The sequence below is a fragment of the Lithobates pipiens genome, unplaced genomic scaffold (genome assembly GCF_037356315.1).
Source record: "Lithobates pipiens isolate NorthernLeopardFrog02 unplaced genomic scaffold, aLitPip1_a1.2 Scaffold_16, whole genome shotgun sequence".
Taxonomy (NCBI): domain Eukaryota; kingdom Metazoa; phylum Chordata; class Amphibia; order Anura; family Ranidae; genus Lithobates; species Lithobates pipiens.
The window spans coordinates 452,371,491-452,391,859 of record NW_027507748.1 but is presented as its reverse complement, the minus strand read 5'-3'; the positions used below and the strand labels follow the sequence as shown (position 1 = coordinate 452,391,859).

Below are 20,369 nucleotides of genomic sequence, written 5' to 3'. Positions count from 1 at the left end.
TATTGGTATTTTACTGCTAGGCTTTGCAGTCTTTTTCTGAGCCATGTTGTCCATTGATTTTTAAGCTTTTATAGTCCATAGAAAAGCAAAATCTTCAGAAGCCATTTTGATATGTAGATTTCAGAAATTAATTTTAATCTGAAACCAACAATGGTGGTGTATATATAGTATATAAAATTAGCCAATAAATATGCAGTGTAGGTTTGGGTGAAAACTCTGAAAGCCACCGGTTAAGAGTTTGGTGTCTGTTTAGCTCCTGCAGTTGACTTGCACTAAGCGTTTCCGACACTCCTCTGTACTTTACGTATTCTCTGTTTGACCTGGACAGGGCAGAAATCCGTCCTTCTGGAAGTTGGCTATCTTAGCAGTACAGTACAGAGTGCCACCCTAATGAATACTGACCTGCTCTGTCTCCCTGCACATAGTAACCTGCTGTCTTTTACTGAAGAGGCAGTTTATTAAAGAGACAACTTCCAAGGGAAAAAAAATGTCACTGAGGATTCATTCTAAAAATGCTAGCTTCTTGCCTGTCCCTGACTTTAACACTTTTTGCACTGAGTGCATGTATGCAGGAAAGACTAATTGGGGCTCCTGGTCTACATAGCGATTGTAATTCTGGAGCATTTGGGTTTACCCGACAGCCAGGCACTAGTGTTTTTCAAAGGGAGAGTTAAGCAGCTGCCGAATATATATTTCTCACAACAAACTTTTTTTTAAATGGAATTATAGGCTCAACACTGGTAGCATGCATTAAGGTTTGTATGTTAGTGTATTTGAAAGAGCTCAGCTGAAAAATAAAGGAAGGAATGTGCTTTGTTTTTGTCTTGCGCTTTGTTTAATACTTCTGCAGGCCATGCCAGAATTCCCTAGTGGGATATATTCCCAAGATAGTGTGGAAGATAAATACAGCTCGTGATTAATAGGAGGATTTCTCAGCACCCGTACAGGCCTGCCTTCTATCATGAAATTGTATTGCAAAATGTCATTTCTACAGGGCTATGTATGGGCATTTGGTAATGGCTTCTTTTGGCCTTGATACCAGCATTTAGCTTGTTTTCCCTATGTTCTGTCTTGAGTTTGAATAATTATCTTTTTCATAAGCACCAACCCACATTTCATGTTGCCATTTATGCACTATTTACACCGGGAAAGTGGCCGTAAAGCCAGCTGCTGCGTCCTTAACCGATGAGTCATCGCCCTTCAGCGGGGTTTCCTGCTGACCGCTGATTGTTAGAAAAAAAAGAATTACCGGATTAGAAAGTGTGTGTGTGTGTGTGTGTGTGTGTGTGTGTGTGTGGGGGGGGGGGGGGAGGGGGGGGTAGAAACTGCCGCCCCGCCCCCCCCCCCCCAAAAAAAGTTGCCCATTCACCAAAAAAAGTGTAAAAGTAAATAAAGACCATATAAGACTTTAACAATTCCTTTATTAAAAAAAATTAAAATACAATGTCCCTTGATGTAGATCCATCATCAATCACCATGCCTCCAGACCCGGAAAATTGGGGGGGGGGGGGGCTCAGATCATCACGAATGCTAACGCAGTCTGCCTGCCCCACCATGTGACATTTGTTAAATGGCTATGGGGCGGAGCCACCTGGCGGCATTACAGGGGCGGTGTCACCAGGTGACAAGGCCCCATGGCTATTTAAGGAATGTCACACAGAGGGTTTGTGGCGAGCGGAGCCTTTTTTTTTTTTTTTTTTATGGGTCCGGGGGCATTGTGATTGACGATGGATCTTACAGATTCCTATAATACCCCTCCCACAGACCCACACAACCACAGCCCAAGGTTGTGGTGAAGAGGCCCCTGTCCCCATCAACAAGGGTATGGGTTGGGGGGGTGCGTTATGCATTCAGCTGTCAGTGGGAACCCTGCTGACAGCCGATGACTCATCAGTTGTTAAGGACACAGCTGCCAGCTTCCCGCTCCGCTTCTTAGCAACCAGCTATATACAGTGATTTAAAAAAAAAACACAAAATGCATGCCAAGATGTGAACCTAGACTGAATGCTCAACAGGATCCTGTCTTTCAGAACAGAACCCAGGTGTAACATTTTACAAATGCTGCCTTCAGCCTTACTTTTCTGTGTTGATGCTCTAGAACAGGGGTATGGAATTAAAATTCTCTGAAAGCCCTGTAACTAAAATTTTCTTCCAGCATAGGTCAGAAGTGCATGGTTGATTTCTAATGGCACCTTGAAGCATTGGGCAAACCCCTGCACATTTGTGTGACCGCCAAACTAGCTTGGTGCAGCACAATAAAAAAAAATAAAAAAATCTGAAAATTTTTATTTTTTATTTTTTTTTTCCTGCATGTAAAACGGCCTACACGCAGAACACAGCTAGCAGTGATTATAAACCTAGCCTCAGCCCCATTCACATAACCCATTTTACAGCAGTGTCTTCCACCCCCCCCCCCCCTCACTCACTCCCCACATTAATATCACCTCCCCACCACATTCCTGTTCTGTCCCCTTTATATCAGCCCCCTCCTCCTCCACATCACTGTCTTCAGCCCCCCCTCACATCGCTGTCGCCCCCCCCCCCACTTTGCATCACCCTCACTCCCTTCTCCTTCACATTCCTGTCCTCACCCCCCCCCCCCTTTTCATAGCTACCTCCATTCTCCCTTTTATATCATCCCCTACTTTACATTCCTGTCCTCATTCCCCCTTAACATTCCTTTCTTCACCCTTTACATTCTGTGCTCACCCCCCCCCCCCTTTTATATTCCTTTCCTTGTCTCCCCCCCCCCCCCTTAAAATCCCTCGCTTCCAGATTCCTGCCTCTGCCCCCTCCACATCCCCAGCTTCCTTCACACTGACAGCTCCCTTGATGTCCTACCTACACAAGGCAGGAGGCACATCCCTAGCAGAAGGCAGACAGCTCCAGCTGAAAGGCAGGAGGCTGACATTGGTAGTGGGATAGCTACGCATGCATCCGGGAGAAAGGAGGGGGACATCAGTGCAGGACAGCTCTGCATGGACCCTACGAGATAGGAGGGGGGGGGGGGGCAAAGGTGGCAGGACACCTCTGGAAGGAGGGCAGGAGCTGCACAACTTTTCTTGGTAACCTGCTTGTGATTGGTTGCTAGCAACCAGTCACCTACTAGTTAACTTGGCAGCCATCCATCCGGAGCTGTACTGCCTCCAATGTCATCCTCCTGCCATCCATGCAGAGGCTGTCATGCCACCGATAGCACGATAATGATGACCGCAGTGAGGGCAGCTGATCCTGCTCCTAAATGGTGGGACTATGGGAAAAAATGACTGGGGCCTGACCCAGTCTGCGGTCTACCCTAGAACATTACACAACAGAAATTTCGAATGGTTCTCCTTTCTGCCCATATGTACAGAATATTACGTCCGAAAGCCTGGTTGGCTGAAGCTGCCTGTAAAACGCCTCTTATGCATATGCTCTTTGAAGCAGGATGTCTTTGAGGCACTTAAATTCATATAATATTTTTTGGGAGGAAAGGTTCTTCTCCTACAAAGAAAGGCTCCAACCCCCCAATATTCAGGGACTTATACCTCCTCACAACAGAGTGCCGCATCCCTTTTAGCCTTCATCTCCAAAAAATTATTTCAGCCCTTCCTTTTAAGTGCAAGAATTGCAACACCAGTCTCTCTACCCCCCCCCCCCCCCCCCCCCCCCACGGCCTGCCACAAAGCCCTCTGCACAATGGAGGGTCAACCTCAACCTAAGTGTGGGTGATCATTTATTAGTTTGCATTCCTCTGGGTCACAAATGTTTTAGACCTATGGGTTCAATGATTTCAAAAGGGTACAAAATAGTGTTCCAAACTCTACCCCATTGTTTTTTGTTTTCTCAAACCAGCCAAGGACGCTCAGATTTAGAACTTCCTTGGACCATCTCTTGTCCCAGGGAGTGGTTGTTCAGGTCCTGTTGGAGGACAGGTTTAAAAAAATTCTATGCAATGTTTACAATATCAAAACCCAACAGGGGTGTTCACCCTTTCCTGGACCTAAAGGTTCCCAAACAAATACCTTTTTTGCTTTCACAAGTTTTGCATGGACTCTACAAGGTCAGTTATTGCCTCTCAAGATGAGGTGAATACTTGGCATTAGTAGGCATTCAAGATGCCTACCTCCATATTTCTATTTACAGAACTCCTTAGCAATTCCAGTGCTTCAAAGTAGGGGACAGACACTTCCAATATGTTACTGCTATTTGTCCCATTCTCTGCACCCAAAGTATTCACACAGGTTCATGTGCTCTTTCTTTCATCTTAAGAACTAAGAGCACTGAGCCCCACACAATCCAATAGAAGACAATGGCCAGCATGGTAATTACAGATCTAGATGGGAAATTCTTCTGAAGTCCCATATTCGTAAAACAAATCTATCCCCCAATATAGGGGCTCTCCTTTTATCAGATTGTTTTGGAAAAGATTAGTCCCCTATTGGTCTCCATTGGGCAAGAAAATGGACCAACTTGGTACCAGTTTGGACAGATACACAAAAAGGATTATATAAAATAGAATTTTTTTATTTTTACAGAAAAGTATAAAAACTGAATATTAAAATGCGAAAGGAGACGTACTATACAAAATTCATGCCAGAGCGATATTTATAATCCATATTATCAATACATGTATGTCACTAAAACTTAATGTACTCGGATAAAACAACAGGCGGTATAGTGGGTCGTCACAGAATATATCCTCTGCTTCATCAGGAATATCATATCTGAAATGGAGTAATAAAGTTTACATAGTAATCAAAAATATGGACACGTCATATACAGTGTCACAAATTATGCACGGGGGAGAGAGGGAAAACACTGCCACTTATCTGAAGGTGTCAAGCAGCAAATTCACCTTTTTATGGCAAGGTTTGGAGGTGGGATTCTTAAAGCGGGAGTCCGCCTTTTTTTTTTTTTTTTTTTTTTAAAGCCAGCAGCTACAAATACTGCAGCTGCTGACTTTTAAAATGACACTTACCCGGCCCAGCGCGCCCGCGATGTCGGCACCCGAAGCCGATCTCTCGATCGTCTCTCGGGTGCTGCCGCCACCATCTTGGGTATGGGAATCAGGAAGTGGAGCCTTTCGGCTTCATTTCCCGTTCCCTACTGCGCATGCGCGAGTCGCGCTGCGCAATAAGGATGTTCCCCGGTGTCTCTGGGATCCGTGTGTTTCCCAGCAGGCAGCGGGGGACCTTCAGAAAGGGGCGTAGATTCTGCGGAAAGGGGCGTACCTTCTGCAGAATCTACGCCGGAAGTGGGGGCAGATACCTGTACTGTACAGGTACCTGCACCCCCCCTCCCCTCTGAAAGGTGCCAATTGTGGCGCCGGAGGGGGGGGGAGGGTTCCAATGAGCGGAAGGTCCACTTTAGGGTGGACCTCCGCTTTAATTTTTTGGAGGTGGGATTCCTGCTCAGCACTGAGCTAAATCCGTAACTACTAAGGAGTTTTTTTTTTCAAAGAATAGCAGAAGATACTGAGCAGAAGAAGGCTGCATGAAATGTTGGCAACAGCAATTCTCTCTCGGTACAAGAAACCCATACTGGCATTTTTGTGTGTGTGTGTTTTTTTTATTTTTATTTTTTATTTTTTTATATATAGGACAAGTAATAAATGTAATATGGTTGGTGAATGTGCAGTAAGGGCTCATGCACACTGGACGTTCTAAAAAAAAACAGTAACGTAAGCTGTAGAGTGTTTTTGTACTAGCGTTTTTCTGCCTCCTTTTAAAGTTTCTAGCTGTATCGCTATTTCGCTTTTTTTTTTTTTTTTTTAAACGGCAGCTATAAAAAAAGTCCAGTGTGCATGAGGCCTAATGCTTTTAAATAGACAAACTTTTTTATTCTTACATTTTGGTTTTGTTTTAGGCTTGTGACTGTCCACTTTACTGGAAAGCTCCTTTATTTTATGCAGCTGGTGGTGAGAGGACTGGATATGTGTCTGTGCACAAGTTTGTGGCTATGTGGAGAAAGTAAGTTATCTTGGTCATATTTATACAAAAAGCAGTGAAAAGTGTTGTAACCCATTTCAGCGAATGCTGTAACTCCTTTCATCCAATTTGGAAAACCAGTTACTAAAATGTTGCTGCATGAAGTTGGGAGAGAACCCCAAAAGAGACATCGCACTTCTTGTCTGTCTACAATGGTTCCATTGTCATTACATTTCAAGGCTGTCTCTTGCCATCCCTTTATTACATTTTGAGATCATATTAAAACTTATACCATTCCTTTTCGTGTGGGGGGGGGGGAGTAGCAAGTGTCATTTTTGGGTGAGATACTCCCAAAGAGAAATCATGTCTAAAAGGATTCCGACTCTGCCACTTTCCTCATTGGAACCCTGTAAGTGCATCAGCTGATTGATGATTATAAAATCCTTCCAACTCGCTTCACTTCCCACATGGACACTCTTTAACCACTTTCTGCCCACCCTATAGCAGAATAAAGGCCTGGGTTGGGGTTTCCTTATTCTGAGTGGACGTTATAAATGCTGCCCTCAGAACAAGGTGCGCAGCACAACATTCGAAGTGACATGTCCCTCGGACACACCACATATTTGATCAGTTAAGAGCCTAGGACATACTTACCATGTGATCAACTGTGTCCAATCACAGCTGATCAGTGTAAATAGGAAGTGCTGGTTATCGGCATTCCTCTCCTCACATGGACAGCACGTGAGCAGATGAGAGCTGGATATGTGGCTTTTCTCTGTGGGGACATCTGCACTGATAATCAGTGCAATAAGTGCAGCACCATCAGTGCTGCTAATCAGTACAGCCTATTGGTGCCCATCAGTGTAGCCTCATCAGCGCACATCAGTGAAGGAGAAAAATTACTCTTACAAAATGTTACAACCAAAACCAAATTATTATTTTTTTGGTCTTTTTTGTTTAGCAAAAAATATAAAACCCAATGGTGATTAAATACCACCAAAAGAAAGCTCTGTTTGTTTTGAGTACAGCACTACATAACTACGCAATTGTCATTCAAAGTGCGACGGTGCTGAAAACTGAAAATTTGGCCTGGGCAGGAAGGGGGTAAAAGTGCCCTGTATTGAAGTGGTTAATGACCTAGAGATCACATTAAACTGTACTATGTTTAGACTTCGTGAATAACATCCAGCCTGCTGAGGCCATCACTTCATTGTAATAAGGGCAGACATGTTGGCCAAACTTGGTAAAGCATGACTGCATGTAGGCCATGTGTCACAACACCTATTGGGGGGTCCTTCTTAATAGATTGGGAGTTTCATATTTACTTTCATTTGTTTTCGATCTCCAAAACTTCAGAGGCATGATTTCCTAACAATAGTTTGTTTGCACACTGTCCCACAAAGCCATAATGAATGAAGTGTTGCAGCTGTGCTCCTCCATTACAGTGGATGTGTGTGTATTTTAATCTTGGAGAATCTATTCTAGGGTACAAAGCACCATTTGAAAAATATAAAAATAAACGTTGACACTGAAAAAAATAACAGCCCTGAAGAAACTAATGAAAAGTGTATCTCTTGTCCCTTATGGTTGTTGTACTGTATTCCTTAGAATCTTACACACTTGCCATGATGAGGCTGCAAAGTTTATTCAGCTTCTTGCCAAGCCTAGCTGCAGCTATTTGGAACAAGAAGATTTTATTTCATTTTTACAAGTAAGTATTGAATTTCCAAGTTATGTATGTTGTGGATTGCAGCTCCTATTACTAGATTTATATTTACTGTATAGCACCAGTGTGATGATACTGCATGCGTGTAAAAATTCAAAGCCATAAAGCAAATATTTCTCTATTTAAAGACCTACAAAGAAAATTTTAAGCGAGCAAATAGAATTGCGGAATATGTGGTATAGATAATCTAAATGCATAGTTATATGTGAATAAATCCATTACTATTTTTGTGTTCTAACTGTTAATGTTACATTGCTTTTCTATTGTGCAGGATGTGGTAAACACACACCCACATCTAACTTTTTTGCGAGAGGCCTCTGAATTTCATTCCCGCTACATAACCACAGTAAGTAACAATTTCCTCATATCTTCTAAACTGTTCTAGCTTGTTACCTGATATGATATGCCTTTTTAAAGTAGACCTAAACGCAAAAAGGGTAGATTGGCTATCTGCTAGGGAATGTTTAAAATTAGTTGTGCCTAAGCATTTCCCTGCAAATGTTGCTTTTTGTCTGGAATTTCTGAAAAATGGCAATGCACTTTTGGCTATTGCCTACAGTTTGAGATCTAAAGGCACTGCTGTCTCTGATGGATATTCCCAAGTTTGTATGGTTAGACAAGTGATTTGATTTTTTTTTTTTTTTTTTTTTTTTTTAGATCTTGGGAATTTTTCAGTACTGTGTTGTGAGTTTAGTGCCAAAAATTCTCAAATTTTGTTTTATTTCCTTTTTTTACGATGTGACTTTGCCTGACATTTTTATTTCTCACTTCACAGCCGAAGCTGCTGTAAATGAGTAGAAAGGGGATACAAAGTAACTAGGCAGAAACGTTCCTTCTGACCACTATTGATACTGGTGATCATGTGACTGACAACCACTTGAGTGGTTTATGGACACACACATCAGGTTATCCAGTTGTGGGGCTCCTTTGTAGATCACTGCACTTCAGAGCATGGAGCACAGAAAAAAGTTTGGATCAGGGCCAATTCAAAACCATTAAAATGAAAGGGGACACTGACCTAATACCAACTATTAATTATACATTACAGGACACAGGCAATACATTCATACACTCTGGGATATAGGTGTGTATATTCAGGTGATTGGACACTGGCAAAGATTTTGAGTACACACCCACTGATGGCCTCCCCTATAATTATCTTTTCTTTTTGAGTCCTTAGTTTTGTGCTAGTATCCGAAGGTTTAGGCCCTTTTTCTCATAGATGAGCCCAGACTTCTCCTAACTAGTATTATTTTGTCTTGCCAATTCTTCAATCAAGTCCTCACTGTCTTCTAATGCCAGCAAATAAACAATGTATCCAGATCAGCACGACCTCAGTAAAAACCTGGCAGCTGTAGCCAGAACTCACTCTGTGGGGGCAGCCTGTAATGGTGATTTTGGCACTGGATCCTGGGTGAGCGCTCCACTTAGTACTTGGTGCAATGCGTTGAGTTAGCCTTAGGATGATATTCAGGTCCAGGACCATTGTCCATCGCTTTGGAACCCAATCCCTAAAGACCCCACCATGACGAGTGAAGCTTGGACTTTAAATAAACTGTCCAGCATTGTGAACATGTAAGACAGGGCAACTCTGTGTATCTCTCTGACCATATACCGTATACAAACAGGGCTGTTGAAATATATTCACCTCACGGTGTAAAACTTCTTCATCCACTGCTCAAAAACAGTGATTCTTGTACTCCATTTCTCAAACGGAATCGGACACAAAAGAACAGAATATTGAGGAAATTATAGCCAAAGCCATGGAAGTGTTTTCTCCCCCGGATTGTCACTGCATTGAAGAGGGAGTGTTGTGCAACCTGCAAAACCACCTTCCAGAGGCCCCTTGCTCCTCAAAACCTGCTCTAACCAGACTTCATCTTCAAAATCTAAGTTCAGTGCTTCCTTTTAGCACAATACTTGGCCAAGGCCACCAGGTCTTCCCAAAAGCCCTTTTCACAGTCAAGAAGTGCCCACACTCTTAAAAGTGGTGGGAAATCTGTTACAGTTACTGCATCAAGTACAGGCATCAACAATTCCGGAGAGCCACGCAATGCTAACACTTTTTCATACCTCAACACACACAAATTTTTATCTTGCTGCATTTTTTGCAGTGTGTCGCAATGTACACAATGAAGTTGGCGTACAATGTCCCCCTGCATTGGTGTCGGAGAGTGGAATAATAACTCCCAGCATTTGGTGTCGGTGACCATAGTAATAACTCCCAACGCTGGTGACAGTGGACACATTCATAACTCCCAAAGCTGGTGCCAGTAGATGCAGTAGTAACCAACAAAGTTTGTGTCAGTGGATGCAGTAGTAGCCCCCTACATTGGTGTTGCTGTATGCAGTAGTAGCCCCAAACAATGGTAGCACATTTTAAGTAAGGCCATTACCTGGTCTTCTCTTCATACTTTATCAACGTTTTTACCAGGTGGACATCCAGTCTTCTGATGCAGCTTTTTTCCGCAGGGTTCTCATGGCAACTCTGAGACTGGGTCTTTTGCCCCTTGGTGCTGGGCCTGTTGGCACAATTGGGCTTGCCTCATTGTTGCCCACCCTTCCTATTCATTGCCTAGGGATGTACTGGTGTATATTTGAGGTAGAGGAATTTTGACATGCCTGTAAATTCGATATCTTGGTGTACACAGGCCACCCCTTCTCTTCCATTCCTTGGTTAACTCTCCATTGCTTGTAACAAAACTGAGAACTTAATGAGCAGGATAGGGTTGTAAGGGAGATGCCCAGGGGGTGTGTTCGCTAAAGCTTTACCAGTGTTCAGTCACCTGAAGGTACGTACCGATGGTGTCTACATAGTGTATGAATATTCCTATTCCGTCTGTGTCCTGTACTGTGCTGCAAGATATGGAATTTACAGGTAAGTATTAATTCCACTTTTCCAGGCTCACTATCAAGTGCGTTTGCAAAATGGAGAAAAGTTCATTTTTATTACAAACCAAAATTCCAAAAGTTGGGACGCTGTGTAAAATCTATATAAAAACAAAGATCAATGAATTCTCATAAACCCATATTTTATTCACAATAGAAAATGGAAAACATATCAAATGTTTAACCATTTTCAGACCGGACCATTTTACAGGCCAATGACCAGACCACTTTTTTTGCGATTCGGCACTGTGTCGCTTTAACTATTGCACGGTCCTGCGATGTGGCTCCCAAACAAAATTGACGTCCTTTTTCTTTCCCCCACAAATAGCGCTTTCTTTTGGTGGTGGTATTTGATCACCCCTGCAACAAAAAAAAGCGACAATTTTGAAAAAAAACACATTATTTTATACTTTTTGCTATAATAAATAGTCCCCAAAAATATATTTAAAAATTTATTTTTTTCCTCAGTTTAGGCTGATATGTATTCTACATATTTTTGGTAAAAAAAAATCGCAATAAGCAATTATTGATTGGTTTTCGCAAAATTTATAGAGTTTACAAAATGGGGGATGTTTTTATGGCATTTTTATTAAAACCATTTTTTTTTTTTTTTTTTAACTAGTAATGGCAGCGATCAGCAATTTTTGTGACTGCGACATTATGGCGGACACATCGGACATTTTTGACACATGTTTGGGACCATTGTCATTTATACAGCAATTCCTGATTCCTGTGTAAATGACACTGGTAGTGAAGGGGTTAACCAGGGGGTGGCAGTGTAGGAGCTAAGTGTGTCCTAGGGGCGTGTTACTAACTGGGGGGGTCTGGGCTGTGTGTTGGTGATCTCTGCTCCAATCACAGGAAGCAGAGATCAGTGTCACTTGTTGCTAGGCAGAACGGGGAGATGCTGTTTACAATGGCATCTCCCCGTTCTCCTTCCCTGTGAGACGATCGCGGGTATGCCTGTGGCGATCGAATCCACAGCACCCGTGACCAGACTCACGGGGGTCCCAACTGGCACGCGCGCCGCTGGTGGCACGCACACAATGGCAGGGCGGCAAATTCAACTGGACGTACCTGTATGCCAGTTTGCCTGCCCGTGCCATTCTGCCAACGTACATCGTCGTGCGCCGGTCGGGAACTGGCTAGACCAAGAGAATATAGCATTTTTCTTTTTTTTAAAAAAGGGTCATTTTGAAATTGGCAGCACCACGTCTCGGAAAAGTTGGGACAAGGCAACAAAAAGCTGGCAAAGTAAGTGGTACTAACAAGGAAATGCTGGAAAAACATTTTTCAACTTATCCGGTAAATTGGCAACAGGTCAGATCCATGATTGGGTATAAAAAAAGAGCATCTTAAGCCAGCTATAGACGGTTTGATTCAAACCATGTATGGCCATACTGATTGTACACAAGTTGCTCAATCTATCAGTTTGGGTACAACCAGCTTGTCACATTTTTATACCATTGGAATTGCACATGAGCAAAACCAGAAACCCTTTCTCTAGTTCTGCAGAGCTGCTGTGATTAAAAAAAAAATTTCTCCTTGCTTACAGGTTGTTCAAAGAATATTTTATAATGTAAATAGGTCATGGTCTGGTCGCATTACATGTGCAGAACTCAGGAAGAGCAACTTTCTACAGGTAAGACTGAATGTTTTGTTTTGTCTTGATACAGGTTTTGTTCCTTCTCTCTCTCCCCCCCCCATGTGCAATCTAGGCTACCCTTAAATGAACAGTTGTCTTCCATAGAAAAACGGGCAGGCATTTGTGGTGCACACAGTGTATTTTCTAGCCTTCTATTCTCCATAGGGAAGGGGAGAATAAGGCCAATTTGGACCAAGTTTTTCGGGCAAGATATTGTATCTGTACTTCATGAGACTGCAATACTCTCAGCAAAGCCTTTACTATACTTCTGTGTTTCCTTTAATTTTAGCACATAGCCTTGCTAGAGGAGGAAGACATCAACCAATCAATAGATTATTTTTCATATGAACATTTCTATGTTATCTATTGTAAATTCTGGGAGCTGGATACAGACCATGATTTGTATATTGATGAGCAGGACCTTTCCAAACACAATGATCATGGTAGGTCAACCCTTTGAGTGTTCTGTATCGTGTAAACTTTTATGATTACTTTTTATATTACTAGGCACACCACAGAAAGTTCACATCTATCAAGTTAGAATAAACACAAACATTCTGAGCACTGAACAGCTGCACATTCCTCCTTTTTTATCAGTGTGTTCTAAATGAGAACTGTCTGTGTTCAACATGGCCACCAATCCTATACTTCCTTTACAATTAGAATCTACTTGATGCCTGTGGACAACATACAGTTTTTGGCACACATTGATATATTTGGAGTACTGTTGTGTATTGTTGGTGATGTTGCTATCAGAGTATGAATCAAAACCAGTTTAAATTGCTGTTAAACATTCTACACAGTTCTATTTTTTGTTTTTCAGTTTTGAGGTATTCTTGATACTGAAAGCTTTGAGGCGTGTGGCTTATGTTCTCAGCGCCTACTGTTTGTTAGCTTTGGTATGGCATTGGCTTGTGTTATTCATTGGCATACAGTATACTCTGTTCCTTCCTTTTTTTTTTTTTTTTTTTTTTTTTTAACGTATTCATTCTTCCTTTTAAGCACCTCTACCAAATTGGCACTTTCTTTTTTTTTTTTTTCTTTTTTTTTTCATATTATAAACATATGTAAAGAGAAACATACTAATGTTGCACTTTTTTTGTTCATTTCCTTACCCACAGCCATATCTAGCAGAATTATTGAAAGAATATTCTCAGGAGCTGTAACACGGTAAATAGAATGTTTGTTTGTGTTCCATTGGCATTTGTATTCTAGTTGGGTAAGGAAATTCTGTCTGACGACATTTTGGCTTATTGCATTTGGTAAGACCTTGTATAGTGCAGTCCTATTGTCCGTGTTTGCATGCAAAACTGACAGGTGTAGTCTGATGCATACAAACCTTAGATGGCCACTCTGGCAGCTATCTACACCTGTCTAAAGTAACCATACCGCAAAGTTTCAAGGATCTTATTTCTTTTTCATGTATCAAGGGACACAGAGTCAGGCTAATATGCATTACCTGCTAGGCTATACTTCATCATCGGGTGAATGGACACTGGTATATCAAAGGTCTTCAGACAGGAAGTAATCCCCTATATAACCCCGCCCATACAGGTTCTTAAGTTTTTTTACCAGTGTCTGCAAGGTGGATGGCACTCTTTGTTTGAGCTCTCTGAGCTCCAGGCCTCTAATCCCACAAATGATTCCAAAATCAAGGGATTGACTGATGGGATCCATTTGACACAGGCTTTTATGCTTAGATAAATGGTACCCGAGCCTTGCAAAGACGACTCAAGATCCTGCGAGGTTTTGCCTGTAATGTGGCCTCTGGACGCTGGACCCTGCGGAGTGGAAATCCTGGACACTACAGCGCTAAGGCATTTCCTGGAGGGTGCTGTACAGGTCCAAGGGAGTGGACCCTAAACATGAAAAGGGTACCCAGTCCTTGAAGGTCCAAGCGACAGGAACTCACTGTGAAGGGTGAATATTTGGCCGTTTCTAAGTGGCCCTGCGCCTAGACAGGTAAGTGAAACCCCTTTATTTTATTATTGTGGGGTGTCCCAGTGATTGTAACAATCATTCAAGCTAGCTAAATGCTGGACACCTGTGTGTGGTGACCATACGGGGGGGGGGGGGGGGGTGTTCTGGGCTAGCTGTGGGTGTTTGCAAAGTGTACTTTTTTTCTTTTTTTTTTTTTTATCTGTATGATGACGCACAATGGTGTGTCCCTCGAGGCAGTGCCCTATGCCCAGTTCTAACCCAGGCCCTTACAACAAGACATCTTGTTGGCTTGGAACAGAGGAAGAAAAGCCCTGGATTATCCAATGTGCTTATCTCCTCAGGCATGGTTAAGCCTAAACTGGTGGTTGCAGGATCAGAACCTGCGAAAGGGAAAATGTCCTGGTATCTTGGAGAGTACGGACTACAGGTGCCAGTCTCTCAGGCCGGAGAGTGACCCTAGATGGGCTCACAGCTCAGGAGAAATGGTCAGGGACCCTGTCCATCAACATTCTAGAATTACGGGCAGTGCATCTGGCCCTACGGTCTTGGATGGTGAAGCTTCAGGACTGCCCCATCAGGGTTCAGGCCGACAACGCAGCGGCAGTGACATATAGAAACCACCAAGGCGGTACCGGCAGTCGTTCAGCTCTGAAGGAGCTGAACTACATAACTAGCCTGGGCAGAGGAATATGTGCCAATTATATTGGCTGTACATATCCTGGGAGTAGATAACTGGAAGGTAGATTATCTCAGCTGCAAAAAGTTCTGCCCAGGGGAATGGTCCCTAAACCCAGAGATGTTTCAGGAAATTTGCCAACATTGGGGATGGCCAGAGGTCGACCTACTGGCATCCAAGTTCAACAACAAGCTACGGCAGTTTGTGTCTCAAACAAGAGATCCTCTGGCAATTGGAGCAGATGCTCTGATAGCTCCATTAAGCCAGTACTCCCTGGTTTTATGCTTTCCCTCTGATCCCTTTCCTCCCACATTTGTTGCGCAGGATTTGGAGAGAGGGGGTTGCAGTTATTCTGGTGACACCAGCCTGGCCCAGAAGGCCCTGGTTCCCGGAGATTGTGAGACTGACAATAGACGGGCCATGGACACTTCCAGGTTGCCCAATCTACTGTCTCAAGGTCCTATATTCCACCCCAATTTACAGGCTCTAAATTTGACAGCATGGCTATTGAAGCCAGGGTGTTAAATGACCATGACAATGACCATGACATCTCGGGATCAGTGGTGTCTACTCTAGTGAATGCTAGAAAAGCTGTCACTAGGAAGATTTATCATAAGGTCTGGAAGACTTGTATTGCTTGGTGTGCAGCCAGAAAATGGCATCCTCGGAATTTTCTTTTCTGGAACTCAAATTGGCTTTGAGTAAAATGAGAGGTCAAGTTCCGGCCCTATCAGTATTCTTCCAAAGGCCTTTTGCCTCCAATTCACTGATCTTTATGCAAGGGGCAACTCGCTTGCTCCCCACTCCCCCCCCATATTAGGTTACTTTTGTGTCCTTGGGACTTGAATTTGTGCTGTCTGTTACAGAAACAACCATTTGAACCTATTAAGGAAATTCCATTAGACTTGCTGTCACACAAGCTAACGTTCCTGATGGCTATTACCTCAGCTAGAAGGGTGTCGGAGTTGGCGGCCCTTTCATGCAGGGAACCGTACTTGATCCTTCACCATGACAGTCGTGTTTCGACCTGTTCCATCCTTTTTGGCAAAAGTGGTGTCAGCCTTTCATTTAAATCGGGACATTATTTTGCCTTTTTTTTTTTTTCTCTCGCCATCACTCGGCAGAAGAGAGACTACTCCTTTATTTGGACGTTGTCTAGGCAGTCAAGGTTCATTTGTCTAGATCTGCAGAGATCCAAGGATTGGGCAGACAGCTTCCAAAGCTTGCATTGCCAATTGGGTTTGTCAATTGGTCATTCAGGCCTACGGTCTGAAACGTAAAGCTCCTCCCTTTAGGCTGAGAGCGCATCCTACCAGGGGTGTAGGAACCTCCTGGGCTTCTCACCATCAGGTATCTGTGGCTCAAATTTTTAAGGCTGCTACCTGGTCTTCAGTGCATACGTTCACAAATGTGGATGTTCAAGCAGCCGAGGATAGGGCTTTAGGCCACAGTGTACGGCGGGCTGCCGTATAAGTTCTGATGGCTATTGTTTGGCAGGGTATCTCCATCCCCTCAAGGCTATTGCTCTGGGACCTCCCAGTCCAGTGTCTCATGATGTATGAAAAAGAGAAAATAGGATTTTTTTTGTCATACTTGTAAAATCTTTTTTATTTGAGTAAATCATGGGACACAGATCTCTTTATTTATTTTTATTTTTTTTTGAGCATTTAGTTTTGTAGCAAGCACTAAAGTACTTCCTGTATGGGAGGGGTTATATAGCAGATCACTTCCTGTCTGAAGACCTTTGGTCTACCAGTGTCCATTCACCTGATGAAGTATAGCCCAGCAGGTAATGAATATTAGCCTGACTCTGTGTCCCATGATACATGAAAAGAAATAAGATCCTTGAAACTTTACGGTATGGTTACTTTAGACAGGTGTAGATAGCTGCCAGAGTGGCCATCTAAGGTTTGCATGCATCAGACTACACCTGTCAGTTTTGCATGCAAACACGGACAACCAGCAGTTTAGCGTGAGGGCAGACTAATAATAATATTGTGCAATAGTTCATTTATTTCACTAATACAACTTAAAAGGTGGAACTAATCTGAGATAGACTAATTACATGCAAAGCAAGATAGTTCAAGTCGTGATTTGTTATAATTATGTTTATGGCTTACAGCTCATGAAAAACCCGAATCCACAATCTCAGAAAATTTGAATATTGCATGTAATCGATAAAACCAGGATTGTATATAGAATAGCACACCTCTGAAAAGTATAAGCATGCATATGTACTTGGTTTGGGCCCCTTTTGCAGCAATTACTGCCTCAATGCGGTGTGGCATGGAAGCTATCAGCCTGTGGCACTGCTGAGGTGTTTTGGAAGACCAGGATGCTTCAGCTCTTCTGCAGTGTTTGGTCTCATGTCTCTCATCTTTCTCTTGGCAATGTCCCATAGATTCTCTATGGGGTTCAGGTCAGGCAAGTTTGCTTGCCAATCAAGCTCAGTAATCCCACGGTAATTGAACCAGGTTTTGGTGCTTTTGGCAGTGTGGGCAGGTGCCAAGTCCTGCCGGAAAATGAAGTTGGCATCCCCATAGAACCCCCCCTGCGGAAGGAAGCATGAAGTGCTCCAAAATCTCATGGTAGACGGATGTGTTGAGCCTGGACTTAATGAAGCACAGTGGACCAACACCAGCAGATGACGTGGCTCCCCAAATCAACAGACTGTGGAAACTTCACACTGAACTTCAAGCATCTTGCAAGTGTATGCCTCTCCATTCATCCTCCATACTCTGGGTCCTTGGTTCTTTCTCTCGTCAGAAAAGAGGACTTTGGATCACCGAGTGACAGACCAGGTCTGTTTTACTTTAGCCCAGGTAAGGCGCTTCTGATGTTTGTTCAGGAGTGGCTTGACAAGAGGAATAGGACATTTGAAGCCCATGTCCATGATCTGTCTGTGTGGTGGCTCTTGATGCACTGACTCCAGCCTCAGTCCATTCCTTGTGAATGTCCCCAACACTTTTTTTTGAATGGCCTTTTCCTGACAATCCTCTTCAGGCTGCGGTCATCCTTGCTGCTTGTGCACCTTTTTTCTTCCGCACTTTTCCCTTCCACATAACTTTCTATTAATGTGCTTTGATACAGCACTTTGGGAACATCCAACTTCTTTTGCAATTACCTTTTTTGAAGGCTTTCCCGCCTTATGGAGTGTGCCAATGATGGTTTTCTGCACAACTGTCCGGTCAGCAGTCTTGATTGTGATTCCTACTGAACCAGACTGAGGCCATTTAAATGCTCAGGAACCCTTTGCAGGTGTTACGGCTTAATTAGCTGATTAGAGTGGGACACTTTGAGCCTAGAATATTGCACCTTTTCACAATATTCACATTTTCTGAGATTATGGATTTGGGGTTTTCATCACAATTATGGGAAATCACGGCTTGAACTATCTTGCTTTGCATATAATGGGTCTATCTCATATTAGTTTCACCTTTTTAAGTTGCATTAGTGAAATGAATGAACTTTTGCATGATATTCTAATTTTTTTTATCAGTGCAGCCATATCAGTGCCCGTCATTGAAGAAAACTTATTTACAACATTTTTTAACAGAAACAAAAACTTATTTTTTATTTTGTTTTGTTTTTTCAAAATTTTCGGTCTTCTTTTTTTTTTTTTTTTTTTTTTTTTTTTTTTTTTTTTTCGCAAAAAATAAAATCACAGAGGTGATTAAATACCACCAAAAGAAAGCTCTATTTTTGGGAACAAAATGATAAAAAATTTGTTTGGGTACAGTGTTGTATGACCGCGCAATAGTCATTCAAATTGCTACAGTGCTGAAAGCTAAAAATTGGCTTGGGCAGGAAGGTGTCTAAGTGCCTGGTATTGAAGTGGTTAACTACAGGGGGAATTATATTAAAAATACTGCAGACATATCTGTTCTCTTCATTCTCACTGCAATTCTTCCAGACAGTCTATATAAAGCATACCTTACACCACTAGAATTGTTTTATCTGAAAATATCCATTTTTGTAACGTTTGACTTTCTAATGGTTGGGTCAAATGGACATTTTCTTTTCAAAACCGTGATGAGAAAATAGTTTTTGAGCAAATTTATAACTGTAATTTTGGCTTTTGTTTGGGGACAATTGTACCCATTGTAAAGAAATGCATGGGATTCCATTCAAGTGGCAGGTCTGGACAAAATATTGAGGGCTTTCCAATGAAATATTTGACTCGATGACCAGAAAGAGAATTATTTTAACATAGACATAACAGTCTGATTTTATACAGGCTCACAGCGCCGTGCTAGTTCATTGAAAACTACAAGCTGACAGCCACAAAGGCTGCTGGACTTTGTAGCTTTCCATTCACAAGACACTGTGAGTGACATGGCTGGCAGGTGAAGCCCCCGCGCGGCCATGGGTTTTTGTTTTTAAATTACTGTAGGCAGATAGACAGTGGAAATGTTTCATTTCTAAATGTTTTTTTTTTCCCCCCCCAGAGGTCGAAAAGCACAAAAGGAGGGGAAGATCAGCTATGCTGACTTTGTATGGTTTCTTTTATCTGAAGAAGACAAGAAAACACAGACAAGGTGATTACAAGAGTAGCTTTGAATCTTGCCATCCTACTCCCAATACCTGCTATGTTCAATCACAAGAGTGAATTGTTTAAAAGTAGTTATTTTATTCAGGTGCAGAACAGAAGCAGCAGTATGCTGTGGCCAAGGCAACCTGTCAGAATTCAACCATCTTACCCACTTCCATGTTTATTTCAGGCTGCAGTCATTTGCTATACTTGCTCTGCTTGCTGTATTAACGCCCTTCATAGGCACCCTGTAGCAAAGGTGCATTTTTTTTTTTTTAACAATCTTTCAGTAAAACTAGATTCAAAGCAAGTAAATGTTAAAAGTTATCCTACATCTCATAAGTGGAGCTCCGACAATTTTACATTCCACAGAAAATGAAAATCAAACGGGTATGATGGAGCTGTGCTAATGTGTATGGAGAAACATTGTGCTACCAGAGGTAGGTGTAGAGTGCAGCTAAACTCCACGTTAAAGTGGTTCTACCTAAACCTATGAATGATCCAGTGATGTCCTGGCTTCAGGTCTTCTTTCCTGTCTTTCTCTTCTCACATGGATTCAGGCAGCCACATTTAAATCCTTAGAACAGTAGGCAGGGCCAAGCCTCCACGTGTGCTACACAAAGAAGGAGCCTGGAGTGCCAGCGGGGGACCCCAGAAGAGGTTTTGGGTCACTTTGTGCAAAACCATGTTTTATTATTTTACTAAAAAAATGTGAGCATTTCCAATCATTTTACATAAAACGCATATCATAAATCACACCACTTGCGGATCCCAATGTTTGTGTCAAGAATCGACTAGTTTCCACAAGTAGTCACAATAACAATCCTGTACTGTATTAAAAGCGGCTGTGTAGATTTAGGGGAGGAAGGGTTATTTTGGCGAAAACTGAATCAGCATATAGATGTGATTCTTTTCATTGTAATATGAATAAAAGTATAAAAACTTTTTTAGTTTTTTCTTTTTCATACATCATGGGACAGAGTCAGGCTAATATTCATTACCCACTGGGTTGTAATCTAGCTCCATGTGAATGCACACTGGTAGACCAAAGG

At 42.4% G+C, this 20,369-nt stretch overlaps 1 protein-coding gene across 6 annotated transcripts in view; it reads left to right on the top strand.

Annotated features, from left to right (window-relative positions):
- Positions 1 to 20,369, top strand: part of LOC143983299 (serine/threonine-protein phosphatase 2A regulatory subunit B'' subunit beta-like) — a 128,912-nt gene that overhangs the window by 60,412 nt on the left and 48,131 nt on the right. For all 6 annotated transcript variants that reach the window (XM_077482819.1, XM_077482817.1, XM_077482818.1 and 3 more), the window contains 7 exons: positions 5,848 to 5,951; positions 7,518 to 7,620; positions 7,907 to 7,981; positions 12,080 to 12,166; positions 12,459 to 12,612; positions 13,291 to 13,339; positions 19,235 to 19,324. In XM_077482819.1, coding sequence (XP_077338945.1) covers positions 5,848 to 5,951; positions 7,518 to 7,620; positions 7,907 to 7,981; positions 12,080 to 12,166; positions 12,459 to 12,612; positions 13,291 to 13,339; positions 19,235 to 19,324 — 662 coding nt within the window. The remainder of the gene's footprint in view (positions 1 to 5,847; positions 5,952 to 7,517; positions 7,621 to 7,906; positions 7,982 to 12,079; positions 12,167 to 12,458; positions 12,613 to 13,290; positions 13,340 to 19,234; positions 19,325 to 20,369) is intronic.